At 38.6% G+C, this 14,906-nt stretch overlaps 1 protein-coding gene across 2 annotated transcripts; it reads right to left on the bottom strand.

Moving 5' to 3' along the window:
- Positions 1 to 240: 240 nt before the first annotated feature.
- LOC137851253 (carbonic anhydrase 3-like) lies at positions 241 to 14,204 on the bottom strand. Of its 2 annotated transcripts, XM_068672207.1 has the most exons (8): positions 14,031 to 14,204; positions 13,399 to 13,596; positions 7,578 to 7,696; positions 6,685 to 6,777; positions 5,696 to 5,761; positions 5,352 to 5,507; positions 1,305 to 1,436; positions 241 to 469 (listed from the first exon to the last, which is right to left on the bottom strand). In XM_068672207.1, exons 1-7 carry the CDS (start codon positions 14,074 to 14,076, stop codon positions 1,317 to 1,319), a joined length of 798 nt encoding a protein of 265 aa, XP_068528308.1. In that variant the 5' UTR covers positions 14,077 to 14,204; the 3' UTR covers positions 241 to 469; positions 1,305 to 1,316. The 2 variants fall into 2 exon arrangements, with proteins under 2 accessions (XP_068528308.1, XP_068528307.1); XM_068672206.1 differs by having other exon boundaries at positions 241 to 1,436.
- Between the last annotated feature and the right edge of the window lie 702 nt (positions 14,205 to 14,906).

Here is a 14,906-nt window from a genome sequence, read left to right as displayed (position 1 = left end):
TAAAAGAATTGCTGTAGATCTCTCAAGCATGTAGCACATTTAAGATGCTATTTCCTTGTGGTCACATAAAACAGTATCAGTACTCTTGTGGTTCAAAGAAACATCTGAAAAAGATACCATCCATCCTTAATTTTCATGAAGGCATATTACAGAGGATATTGACAAGTATTCCCATAGAATTATTATTTTTGTATGGAAAACTGGAAAAAATTTTGAAAAAAAAACCATACAAAACAAAAATTCTTAAGTAAATGTATTTATTAATGTTGCATTTCTTAATGCAGAGATACTTTTATTTCAAGTATACGCTTACAATCCTGCTTCATTGTTCTTGATTCCAAAACAAAAGACAAGAACACCCTGGTCAACTGCTTTTTGATTAGAAGACTCAAACTGTGGTTTCAGATATTTATGCACAAATCTCATTGATAGCAGAATCAATATATTTGCACATGAACAGAGAATTTGCCTAAAAAAAAGAAAAAAGAACACTAAAAAAAATAACTCTTGCTATCTTAATATCCTTTTAACACAGAAAAGCTAATTGCATACATGAAAAAACACATATTCAGGATACTAAGATAAAGTCCTCAAAATCCATGTCACTGATAGCTACAACATTAATATGCAAATTAGTCTTTTAATGTGGACAACCAGTTGTGACACAAATACAAACAACTCTTCCCTGATTCCATAGTTTTAACTAAGTATAATTCAGTGAATACTATTTGCAGAATAGACCTCTAACTGTCCTGTTACACCTGTAACAGGTTTGCTTTAAGAAGTTAATTGCTGATTTTGCTATCAATGGTAACGAAACAATTTTCTATCCTTTCATATTTTACGTGAATATCAAATACAAAAAAAGCGATCTCATTTATTAATGTGCAAAACTGGTGCAGCTCAGAGCAGAATATGCTTAATCTGAAAACAATTATTGAAAAATATGGTTTTATGCTGAAAACAACTGCAATATCTTTAGTTTGTAGCAAGACAAGCACCAAGGGACACGTGGGCAATAGGAAATGCTTTTATAGTTGTTAGTAGCATCTTCTTTCGTCCTTCATACTAATAACAAAAGCTAATTCTAAAGCAGTAATGAAGAGCCAAACAGATTCTCTATTTCCAGTTTAATGATAGGATTTTCCTAGGTAAATTTTGCCCTCTGAAAGTAAAATTCCCTTTTTACAACTCAAGGTTTCAGTCTCCAAACATACAGCTGGAGTTCCATCTAAATGCAGCAAATGACCCAAAACAAGACCATCTTCTAGTTCTAGAGGTCACCTCGCTTGGGAACAACCAACCTGAACCAGGTCCTAAAGGAACGATGCGCTCACCATCCTGAAATACCGAGGCTGAGTTGGGCGCCAGTTATCAACCAGGGGGAGATCAGGTTCGTTCTCAGCATTCTTGGATAAGCTACGGAGCTTTGCCATCTGCAGGAGAGCAATATCGAAGTGTCATGACAGAAATCCCTTGGGAACAAATCCACAGCTCAACAGTTAAACCGGGGCACACCCAGCCCCAGAAGCTGGGAAGAAAACCTCCTTCAAAGTTGTGAGGTTGTCCTTCACCCCATCACCACTAGAACTGTACTCACCTTCTTTTCCTAGCACTAATATTCTTAGAAATAGTCAAGAGAAAAAACAACGGGTCCTATGTGAACAGGACTGTGAGAAGTTGAGTACCGTCACTTACATATTGTCTACAGAACTGTGTACAGCTACAGAAATAGGAAGTTCTTGGAATATGTGAATAGAGCAGCCTGTCCTAATAAGCTTCTACTCTAACCCTGCCTTAAGATCTGATTGTTAAGCAGCCACTGGAACTGAAAGGTGTTAAGGCTAAATTGTAAAATAAATTCTAAACTAATTGTTCACTTCTGTGGTGGGTCTGTAGCAGAGGATAAATTCTGCTGCAGTAACACAGAAAAAAATTACTAGTGACAGGAGTATAAACCCGGATGATGACTTGGTCAAGTTTTCAGATGGTTTGTAAATAGTGTCTGCAGCTTCACTTTTTTTTGCTCATGTTTTAAATCAAGGTCTATTCCTGTTGAGGGATGCTGTAAAAATTTTGCCCATGCTCTTCAAAATTGTATAATGGTCTTCCTCTACAACTTTCAGATTTTCAAAGGAAGCAAAACACACACCCACTCAAAGATAGATTATACTCATTTGTTGCCACTGCCGTGCATGACATTAGATAGGAAGCATATCAGCTGTGATTCAGACACTTGACATTTCACGTTCTGAATGGCTTACTGTGAAGAGGATTGCATACATTTTTCTGTGCATACACTTAAAAATGTAACCTCATGCGTGGCACACATCAAATTGGCTCATAACTGGCTTCAGTACTCTGATGAACCTAGCTTCTAGAGTACTGAGTTCAAGCACAGTGGAAGCAGAACTTCTGTCTGGGCTGTAAAAACTGTGTTCACAGTGACTACACTCATTCCAGTTTATGGATTGAGCTAGCTCACGCATCTCAATGCTGCTCTTCACCATGTGGCACAGCAAAGCCAACTATCTCAGTTTGTCTGACACATGATATAGGAGGGTCACATTTACGATCAGCATAATATGCATCAGCTGGATTATTCATCTGAAACTGAGTTCCAGATTTCAGATGAAGAACAATTTGTATGAGAACTGTGAGAGATAAAAATAGTTCATCAGTTTTGGTAATGCTGAAAAAGTACTGTTAGAGAAGAGACTGATGCTTTTTGCTTTGTGGAAGACACCTACACTGAGTTAAAACAAACAAACAAACAAACAAAAAACCAACAAACAAAACCATCATTACATATATCCAGGCTATAACTACATAAAGGTGAAAAAAATTAGTCTGTAATTGGATAGCGGAATTCCACAGTTAAGTTCCTGTTCTTTCATTAAAGAGCAGCTAGGCCACCCTCTCTACATCTCACAGGGATTTTTGGTGAATTGATTTTTCCTACAGAGTAACTGATTACCAGTGCCTGCACTTATCCTTGTGGCTAATATGCTACTACCATCTGGCTGCAAAAGCATCCAAGTGATCCAAATGCATATGCACTTCAGATAAGCGCTATTAACAGGGCTGCAATGGTAATCCACCTTCTAGGATTAGAAATAATTAGTAACATGATCCTTTCCTATGAATACATTATTTAGACTGCAGATACTCTGGAGTAAGGAAAGTCTTTCTATTGCACTTGCATACAGCACTTCACATACAGTACTAATTCTGCCTCAAAAGAGTTATCTCAGGAAAGAGACAATGTCCCATCTATATGTCAAAACTTCCTTTTTATCTTAAATGCTCCATTTTTTTGCAGTAGGGTCAGTTAGGGATCTGCCTGTATGTCTCCCAAGACTTACTAACTTCAGGTAAGCTGAAAAAAAACTATAACCCAAATACAGACTATAACCCAAATACAGACTATAACCCAAAGCTGGATCAATGATGTGATTGGATATTCCTTGCAAAACACATTTTAAATCAGAGATGCTCAGTAATGACTATACCTTCCCTAAAAAAATTTGTAGTTGATATTCTCTAATATAAATCTCTAAGTAGATTTATTTTGTAGAAACCAGCCAGAGCCTATTTGTATTTTTCACACAAGTACCAGCTTCAGAGTATCCCATATATTTTAATTTTTGGATGGGCAGAGAAACAGGAGGCAGATCAAATCCATAAACTGTGAGAATTAAGCTGTAAGTTATTTGAATACATTACCATATGTCACCTCTTGCCAGCTAAGGTTCACATCATACCTGAGTTCTATTATTTGAAAGATAAAGAGCCACATAAATGCAAAGTAGTAGCAAACAGATATTTTTTTTTGTGATACATGGACATCAATGAATACAATGAAATGTCTTATCACCCTGATGACCTAAGATGAGAAGTTATGTGTCCATATATAACACCTACTTAACATGTCAGTCACTTGATTAATGTTCATTTTCTCACTGTGGAGTCTTGAAATTGGTGATATCATATCATTGCAGTCTGCTAAATAGAGGAATAATCTCAGATGAGAAAACTGACTTGTGTGGTATTAGGCACTGGCTGAAAGGTGATGAAAGAGGGCATTCAAATTTCTATAAATGGGACTGGGGAGAATGAACATTAACAAGAAATACCTCTTCATAGTAAATGACCAGAGAAGGCTTTCAGGTTAATGTGAAATTATAGTTATCTGATGCTTCTCCTGTTTGTAAAGATACAGACAAGGGTATCAAGCATCAAACACAACACTTCCATAACTTTCTTGTGTACATGAGAGAATCAACAAACCTAGCAGATTTATATTCTGATAAAATATGTTTTTAAAGAAAAGCATACCATAAGACACATTTGAAAAGTACAATGTTCAAAAAGCTGGAAATGCCAAGCTGAATTAGATGAGATCTGTGGACTCTGGCTTCCTTCAGTGCAATGTATTTATGGTACCTGTTTATTATTAGACTGACCCACAGCATTTCATTGCAGATGGTCACTTTTTCACAGCAGCTTTATTTCATAATTTTTCCAGTGATTGCCCTCAAACATCATGAAAAACAATAAACGCTTTACCTAAGGAAGCTTGAGAGAACACAAATGATTGAAAAAATCCTGCATAATCAAAGTTGGTGCAAACCCAACAACAACCTTCAGCCAAATGCTTTAATGTTCTGATTTAAATGGCTAAAGAACACAAGTTAATGGTTACAGCTTTCCTACAGTGGGTCTGGGATAATGCAGGGTTTTGGGTTCTGTGTATGAGCCACGTCTAGATCCCTCCCTAACTACTAGCAAGAGTTAATACCATGAGAACACAGAGACAAGAACAAAAAGAGAATTACCTCTTTTCTTTAGCTGATGCCACAAGGGATCTCTTGCCCATGAGAGCAAGAACTCTCATAAATAGTAACTACTGCTTGCTACCAGTTCTGCCCCAAGCAGCTATAAACTCTTACCAGCTACACTGTGTTCTGACTTTACTGATTTGTAAAGGTCTCTCTGATGGTTGCTGAGTTGAACAACCTTTCTGACATGGGCTGGGAAACAATCAGTTGTTCCCAGTAGAGGAATAACAATTGGAGAATGTTAATGCAGAAGTCATACAGAGACAGATAAGAAGATGGGTCTAATAGGTTGATTGCATATATTAGGTTGTAGACTGCAGTCTTTTGAAGATTTTTGCAGGTTCCCTATGGATTCCCAAGATAGTTTCTAAGGCATCCAGTTCCTTACTGTCTTTTTAATCAAGCAATTTCTCACAGAAAGCAGTAAGCATTTCATTATCAAAAGATAAGATCAGTTTACTACTTGTAACTAAAAAGAAGTGTGTAAAATATTATCTAATTGAAGTTTACCTGGTCTGAGCTGACAATGATAGGCTCTCTAAGTATAATCCAAGTGATGCACTCTTCACAAGGTGGAGTAGTGAAAGAACCATGGTATGTCCAGTAGTCATGAGACTTAGGGAAAAGAATTGAAGGATCGAAGTTTGGAAAAGGAGCTTCTTTCCCCTTAAAACAAAAAAGCAAACAACATTTTCAACAGCTCTAGTTAAGATTAAGTGAAGATTTAGCTCTGGCACAGAATTTGAAAACTATAAAGTCATGCCTCTTGATGTTTTTTGTCCTGAGAATTCCCAGCAATCTTCCTATTAAAAACAAACAAAAAGACCCACAAACCAAACAGAAAACATTGTTACCTTTGTTTTGATGGCATTTATTTCTTCAAGAATTCTCTTCATCTCTGGTTTAGGAGTTTTCCCTACCTGTAAGGAAGAAAGCATGAGCAAACCAGAGTTCTGCTGATCAGTTTTCTTCTTTCTGGTATTTTTAATATGTGCATCCAAACATACATTAACTATAAAATTATAATGCAACAACCCAACCTGTCACTCCTACCAGCTAAGTAAGATACGTATTTCATCTGTACCTTCTCAACCTTCTCTTTGTACTCTAACAGGTATTACGATCCAAATGAGGAAATCACATCAGTACAGAAACCCTGCATCACAGGTAATTACACAACACAGTTATTCCTATTGACAGTGAATTTTAGCCTGAGAAAGACAACCAACTCTCCAGACTCAAGTACAGACTTTTGAAAAAGTTTAATTCTAGTTTAAAGTCAAGACTTCATGGTCAGATCTATTGTTTGCAATTGCTGATCTCAACACAGATGTCCATCTATCTCTGGTGAATATTAATTATACAAGAGATAACAAAGGCTGGTATTTCAGGCTAAGACTGCATGCCCCAAAAAAGGATTTTTAAAAAGGATAAGTCCATTTTGCCTAGTAGAAAGCTCATGAAAAACTTAGGAGATGTATCTGTCCCTGAAATCAGTCCATGACTAGCACAAAAAACAACTGATTGCTAATGGTCCAAGGGCTACTATTGACATTGTGTCCCTAAAGAAGGGAAAAATGCATATGAATTTACAGTTTCCAACAGCCACATGGTGACACTATAGCCACTGGGACAAGCGTGTGGAATATTGAATGCCATTGGAAATATCATAGCTCACGCTCTGTAACTTGAAAAGCATGCATTACTGAAAGTCAAACCCTTCACTGTGGTATAATCCATAGAAAATACAGAAAAAAAACTCAAAAGTTTTTGCTTTTTAACCCTGCAAGAATAGAAATGTGTACAGTACGAGTACAGAGAAGGAATATGTGCTTCTACTTACTTGTAAAAAAATGGCCAAAACAGCTATACCATCTGTTCTTCTCACAGCATCAAGGTAATTACTGTATTTTGGATTCCAGTGTAACAAATGTAGCTGGAAACAAAGAGAAACAAATATAAAGAGATCCATTACTGAACTGCAAACTATTAGAGGCTGAATTTAGAGTTCTTCATGTATATGAGAAAGTTTGGGGCCACAAAGAATGAGGATTAGGCCTTCAAAAAAATTAGATGTCAATTCATACACGAATTATACAAGTCATATTACAATTTAGACTACTATTTTGCTTTAAAATGAACTACAAACATCTCAGTGTTAAAAGAAGTTTCATCCCAAAGCTGAACATAGACAAGATGTTTAAATCAGCAGGCAGGACACACACAATTCAGAAGTGATCTACCAATGTGTGATTCATTACCATTTAGTTTTCAAAATACAGTAAATCTAGTAAAGAACTTATAAAAATATATGTTCTGTATATTATTAATCTACACTCCTCATCTTCCCTTACCATCTTAAAGGCAGAAAATTAATGTAAGGCATTCCTTCTCATTTCTGTGTCACTTCAGCCATAATACTATATTTTCTGAAAAGTGTTTTAGTAAGTTTCCATTGCTTCTCAGTAATTCAGTCTTGATGTCCTGTGTTTCAAGCCACAGTGTCTTAAAAACATGGAAACTTTTATTTCACATATACAATTTTTCTTTTCTTATGGGGTAAGAATTACTTTAGCACAATTCACATTTATAAGAATCTGTAGAAGAAAATGCCACAGATAGTTAAAGATAATTGGACTATTTGAAATGCTGACAAATGACAGTTCTTGTCCCACTGAACAGAAATGAAAATCCTACTTTATAACATATTTTAAAGTAAAAAGCAGTGAGTCTTACCTCTCCTGCATATCTCACTCCATTTACAACATGTTCAGAGCCATGGTCATCAGACGAACCCCAATGAAAGTGAAGTTGACGCAGCCTGTAGACTCCTGGAAGTGGCCCACCTCTCAACACTGCAATTGATAATCTGCATCAGCATTAGACTCAGGTATTATTTTTTTTTTTTTTGTTAAGAAATATATATACATTTAAAATACTAACAAACAGTTACTGTACAGAGCTCCTACGTTCTCAGAGAACTGCATACCTCTTGGATATCTGCAAGAGCACTTCAGGCAACTGTTTTCAGCTACATCCACTTACAGACAGCTGAAAATGCATGCCTGGCTTCCATAATAGTCAATTGAGACCACTGTTTTAATTAATTTACATAAATGTGAGCATCTGAGCTATGCCTATCTACACAGGGCTGGCAGATATGGTACAGAATCTGTAGGAAAACTACATTTGTAAAGCTGTATCTGAAGGCAAGGTGATTTACATTAGGTCATCAAAAATGGCATGAGATACCTATGTTTGGGTAACTGAATTAAGCCTCTAATCAGAACAGTCAAGCCTCTGAAGTAATTCTGCTTGCCTTAAGTAGGCATGCAGCAGACGGTGACCTGAATTGTTCTCCAGAATCCATTGATTCAGTGTGACTCCATCTCCACTGGCTAGGCCTATATTTAAAAAAACCATATGAGACACCTAAATTTAATATTTACCTATATGAAAGCACAAAAAAATAGTTATGATTAAGATCACCTACAGAAATGCTAGGTGTTAAAGAAATTCCTGCAAAATTCTACAGATTTTATCTGCTACAGCAGACGATGACTTCTTTGTTTAAAAAGCTACGAAAACACTGATGCTGCTTCTGCTGCTGTAATGGCTGCTCCCTCTGGCTGTGGAAGAGGGGAGCAAATGAGCCAGAAAAGCAATCACTAAGAATGCAAACCATCTTCCTACAGAAAAGTTCAGCCTGTGACAAGCAATAGCCTGCACTCTAGATAATCTTAGCATTTTTACACAGCAGATGAAGGCAGTGTATTTGAAAGGAGCTCACAATAAAAAGGGAAGAACTTCTCAACATTCACCAAATACTAAACAATCTTGAATTCTCATTCACTTCTTTTTTTGGAGATAGAAGTTAATATGCATTCCTATAAGCCATTCAGCAGTTCCCAGGCACAGGTTTCTGTACATTAAAGAAAAATATCCTTAAATCTGAAAAGATTAAGAATGAAATCCCTGATCACCTCAAGAAGCAAAGTACTAAAGACATCAAAAACATTATTTAATGAATATTAAGAGCAAGCTGTTACTTTCAAATGCCTTTTACTTGTTCCCACAGTCATTCAGTACCACAGCTGGTGCAGACACAGTAACAGTAGTAGCTGACAAAGCCATCAATTCTCCATTAAAATAGATCTGTAAGACCAAATAATCCAGTTTAAGGTAAAAACGTGTCATTATTTCCACAGATGGGCCATCAGCAGACAATCGGGCATTAGGTGAAGCTCTACATCACCTCATGCCAACATATTCATGCTTCTCTCATCTATAAATAGGCAGTGGGTTTTGCTTAGCAAACTTTCAGCAGATAGAATGATGCAAAGATTAAGATGCCTCTAAACCAACATCTCCCAATGGACAAAAGTTGTTTTTTTTTTTAATATTATTTATTTATTTAAATTTAATTGCAAGTGTGCAGTATAAAAAACGGAAATATATGAAATGAGAGTAAGTAAATTATGGGACTCCCTCAAAATAACAGGGCCTAACTACAGGGAGAGTGTACCACCAGCCCAGGAAGGCAAGGGAGAAGAGAATTCAGCACTTTTTAGTGGCTAGAGGGCTCTTATCATTGCAAACTCTTGTCCTCCTGCTCTTTTTATCTAGGCTTGCACACTGACCCTCAGCAGTGCCTGCTACCAGGCACTGCAAAACACTAACAAAAATGTTGTGTCAGTCTGAAGAACTTGCTCGAATTCTGTGTCTTGCTAAAGTAAAACTGGTGGAGTTATGTGAACACAATTGTCTTCCTTGCTGGCTGTGAAGGCATACTCTGAAAGTCAAGTGGAAAAACACAGGGAGCACCAAACAGAGTCATGAAGTGAGTTGTGTTTATAAACACAAGAAGAACTAACTGCTCCTACAAGATTTATGATCCTTGCATGCTGCTGCATCCATAAAATGAACTGGTAAACCACAGTGAAATTAAATTAGTAAGGTATTACTGCTGAACAACTGAAAAAGACACATCACCTTTGTTATGCTTTGTAACAACATACATGCTGCTTTGTAACAGAATGTGACAGTGTAAAAACTACAGCTTTGTAATGCCAGTGACAAATTTTAGCCATTATAAAATCCTCTGCTCAAATAGGATCTCAGTACTTAAACACGCTGGCTAATTGCAGGGGTCAAATGTGTTTGCTAAAAGCTTTCTGAACATACTTCCACAGTTCTCACTGAAATTTTCCTTGAGTCAACAATGAATAGATACGCAAAAGAATTGCTCTTACTTGTATGTGAACTTTGTGCTCTTCAGGGGACAGACTGGGAAAAAGACTGTCCCTGACAGTCTGCCAGAGACCTTCACCTGAATGCAACACCCCCATTCCAGCTCTGTGCCTCTGGATCAGAGCCTGCTCTCACTGAGCTCCCACATTCTTGTGATCTCAGGTAGGGCTGGCATCCCGGTCTCCAGGGGCAGAAAGCTGACAACCCACTTCATAACCATAGCCTCAGAAGGCCCTTGACTGTCCAAGCATTTGTACCTCCAACAATAGCATGGAAGTCCAAAGTTTATAGAAACTCAGCTCCTAAATCCCCTGGACCCAAGTTCTGCAGTGCTCGTTTACACTCAATACTTTCCTGCAGACACCACAAATGATAAATGTGCTAAGAACTGAAGGAAGAAGTTAATTTTGCTGCCTTTAGCAATATGAAGTATGACCATGAAGTAAAGTGGTAGGCAGCATAGCTACCGGGGTACACAAGCACAGGGATTTAGCTGTGGCATTACTGTAACACCCACCAACTTCTTCCAATGTGAAGTCAGTACACAAAATGTTAAGTAACTTTTTGCAGTTACTCAACCAAATCTACCAAAACTAGATATCTACCAAAATCAACCAAAACTAGAGGGTCTATGGACAGACTTCCCCAGTTCTAATTAAAGTGACTGGGCTTTGTACTAATTGTTTATTCACCAGAAGCTGATTATCAAAATCTCATCTGCAAAGATAAACGAGGTTTCCCACAAGGTGGTACTCCAGGAAATGGTGCCCACAAGCACTTGTCATGCTATTAACAGACCTATACGCAAAAGTTCTCACTATGTACAGTAATCATCTGCTTAACTTCTTTTTTCATCATCTACTCCCAAAAGGACACATTCCTTTGATAAGAAATCAAGAGATTCTGAAAAAAAGCATCAGGGTAGCCTTATAAAAAAGCATGCCTGCACTGAGGTCCTGCATAACTTATAAATAGCTGGAGATAAACTCTCCAATTGCTTGTATTAGAGTAGCTCCAAAGATAACAGCAACAGGCCCCTTTACAATATGAAATGTGAATTACATTAGATTGTACTACTGCCAGAAACTTCTCTACAATAATTTGAGTTTAAGAGACTGTCCAAAAGATGAATATTCAAAGCCTTTCTGGCAGAGAAGACACAATAGAAGTAAAACTCTGAGAGAGGTGCATAGTAATTTGTTTTTATCATCTTTGCAATCTACTAAGCAATTAGGGAATGTTTACGTCTACTTCATCTACTACTATTAAAAACCTAGATGTAACTACAGATACAAGTATGACCACTCTAACTGAATAACTTAGGAAAAGAAAAAAAGGCTTTAGTTTTCTGGCTAACTCTGAAATAATTCAGATAAAGTGATAGATAAATATATAGGTAGATAGAATGGTTTTGTTCCAAAGGAATAAAAGCTTCATTTTGATGTTATTGCTGTTATATATATTATGCAGCAAGTGGTTTCTTTACACACAAAATAAGTCACTATATGTATCCAAGAAGTTTCAAACTTGCTCAAGTCAGTAGGAGTATGCACAGTGGAATTTGTCCTGCAATTAGCATTATGTTAGAGAAGGAACACCACCCACATACTCAACAGACAATGGTATAACAAAAAAGACATAACAATAAACACTGAATGTTTCTTGCCTTCAAAGAGTTGAGAAATACACCTACTTTTTTTTTTTTTCCAGTGAGTCACTTTTTATTTCTGAGATCAGAACACAACAGATACTGTGCAATTTATCTGAAAAAATTTCAGAAAGTTCCAAACCTTTCTTCTCTTTGTAGCCACAGTTCTGCACCTGTGTTATATATTTCTGTACCTGGATACTCCCCATGGTGCACAATCTCAGTAATTATAACAATAACTGACATTAATTCAAGATATATAACGCATTGATATATCTGATGCTGTTCCAACAAATAAAAGAGATGGTAAAGAAAAAAAAAGTAAGAAATGGTCATGGAGGTCTTCCCATATGCCACAGCTACCTGTCTTTACTTATGTATAATGCTATCTGACACTAAGAATAATATTTTTATATAAATAACACTAAATATTACCACTTTGCTAGAAAGGTAATCAACCTCTTGATGATGTAGTAATCTGTGAGTTTTGATAGTGTACTACCTATTCCATTACACATATTTTGATACTCAGTTTTCATGAAACCCAAGTCATTTAATCTAAATTAAATTAGTGCATGTAGGCATTTAAGACCAACAAACCTATAAGCAAAATTCTGCATAGTAATTATAGCAGTCAATCCTAGTTATATTGTAACGAAGCTTATACTGTAGTTTAATTAGTCTGTTCACTATAGAAGATTGACTTTTTAATACTTTACTGAAATTGACATTTCTTCCTTTTCTTACCATTTCATGTGCTATAAATAATAACACAATTCTGTTGACCTTGATATAAAAATAAAGAGTGAGGTATGCATTTGATTTTTCTCTTTTATCTTAGTACTAATGCCATTTCATACTTTAATGGGATGTTTTTCCTTTGAAATATAGCCAACATTGTCAACATGAAACTTCAATGGTTATGCCAACGCAAACTAAATACTTCTAGCACCTGTTGAACAGAACAGACACATCTTTTCAAAATACATAGCCCCACTAATTCTTAAAAGATCTGCATTATGAGTGTACCATATTACTTCTTGTATTAACTGTGAGTGATGAGATAAAAGATTCTGGGCATTAAAATATTTTGGACATTGAAACTGAAATACTGCAATTTCTCATCCTCATTAAGACAAAATTTTATGAATGTCAAAGTGATTAAGTGATTAACTAAAGTGACTTAGTGGTGATATCTGATTCAGTACTTCATTTATCAGACATTACATGGGTACAGTTTTCCATTATAGTGACTTCAGCCATATACATAGTTACAGATGTTCTGCTGGTCATGTCAAATAGCCCCAAATGGATTTCAGTCCTCATAGACAAAGCCTAGACTGCATGGGCCCCTGGAAAGCAACACAACAGCACTGCGGCAAGTACAGAAATTTACCCTTAACCTTAATACATGCCGCAACAAGCTTATCTGCAGTTTTCTCCATTCCCTAGGATTTAACCCATGGACTTTAAAAGTAGCCACAGGCCTTTCCCACCAGTTGTGAGGGGCACTGGAGTCACAGCATCCTGTATGTGCCATGCAGGCGCTACATAAAGACCTCCTTACAGCCATGAGCATTCAGAGCCCTCTGTCTTTCACACAGGTTGAGAACTATTCGCTAACATACCATAACAGCTCAAGGTAAAAACATAACTAACCTGATCTATCGAAAGAGTCATCAAACACAATTCTGCAGGTTTTCCCATTATTGAGGATGGTCTTCGCTGCACCGGGGTCGTAACTAGCGAACCACGGCAGGAGGGAGCGATCATAATGCACTTCTTTGTTATTGATTTCAATAGGTGACTGATGGCGTCCTTTGGCAATAGGGTAATTTTTGTGCCACTGGTCTGGTCCTAGAAAAAAATACGGAGAAATATCATGAAAACCTTTTCCAGCTAGGTATGAATTGCACTTGTTTCACAACAATTGCAAGTTTGTCTTTGCCGTGCTATGGAACATAAATAAAATGTATTAGCAAGTGGGTTACAAATCACCTGGCTGTTAGTCATGGCCTGTCAAGAGCTGTGTAACAAACAATTAGATCATTCCAGCTGGGATATTACACACCACACGCTGTTCAGCTGAACCCAAACCCACACAGCACCCCCCAGATACCTTATGTAGCGGGTGCCTGACAACACACCGGGGGAGGAGATGAAAGGTGTGTGCTCAAAGCCAGGCAGTGGCTAGAAACAGGACGGGGTACCCCCAGAGGGTGACCCAGATGGCACACCTAGCCTCGGCCCCGGGCACCCCACTGCAGAGCAAAGCCTGTGCCGGTGCTCACCGTTGTCGCTGTCGTAGCCCCACGGGTAGTAGTTGGGGTTGATCATGGTGCCTCTGCCTCGCCCCAGCCCCTCCCGGCGGCTCTGGCAGGACAGCAGCCGGCCCTGACGGCTGCTTTTTATACCCTGCCGCCAGCTCCATGCCCGTCCCCGCCGAAAGGGACCGCGGGGCCCCGGGGCGGGGAGAGCCGCGCTCCCCGGTACCGCCCGCCGCCGCCCCGCCGTCAGGGGCCGCCCCGCATTTAGGGTGCACGGGGGGATGGCGGCGGGGGTCCGCTCTGTAGGGTGGCCCCGATGTGTGGCGAGCACTTAGGGGATGGAGGCAGGGGGTCGTCGGCCGTCCTGGATGGGGCACAGGGGCTGGAGCACACCGGGGCTGCTGAGGGGACAGGGCTGCTGCTGCCTTCCCCAGCTCTGAGTGGGGTGTGGAAACGTGTGAAGCAGTCTCAGGGCTGCCGGAGTTTCTTCACAAATTTCGACTTAACTCGTCTGAGGAGTGTTACAGGTTCCATCGCCTCAGTTCTCTCCCTTACACAGGAGCAGCAATTCACCTGTGCACAGCTGGCACAGGCCTGCCCCAGCTGCTCAGCCACACTGCCACTTGCCCTCGTGTTTCTCCAAGCTTAATGGACTTTGTGTGGACGTTTCTGGAAAGCTCACTTGCTGTGAGGCTGCCTCAGGTTAGATCAGACTGAGTGTCTCCTGAGGGGACCATGTTAGCAGTGTTTCCCACTTGATCCACAGTGCAGCACCAATTTGGAGGTCGTCCGGTGGGGACTGTGTCTGACAGCTTCTGCGTGCAAATGGTTATCACAGATTCACACCCTTGCCTATAAAATTTCCACATATACAATTGGCATCCAGTGTTGCTCCCTGTC

Source organism: Anas acuta, chromosome 2 (assembly GCF_963932015.1).
Source record: "Anas acuta chromosome 2, bAnaAcu1.1, whole genome shotgun sequence".
NCBI lineage: Eukaryota > Metazoa > Chordata > Aves > Anseriformes > Anatidae > Anas > Anas acuta.
Note: the sequence above shows the minus strand (reverse complement) of the source record. Positions and strands in the feature narration are given on the sequence as shown.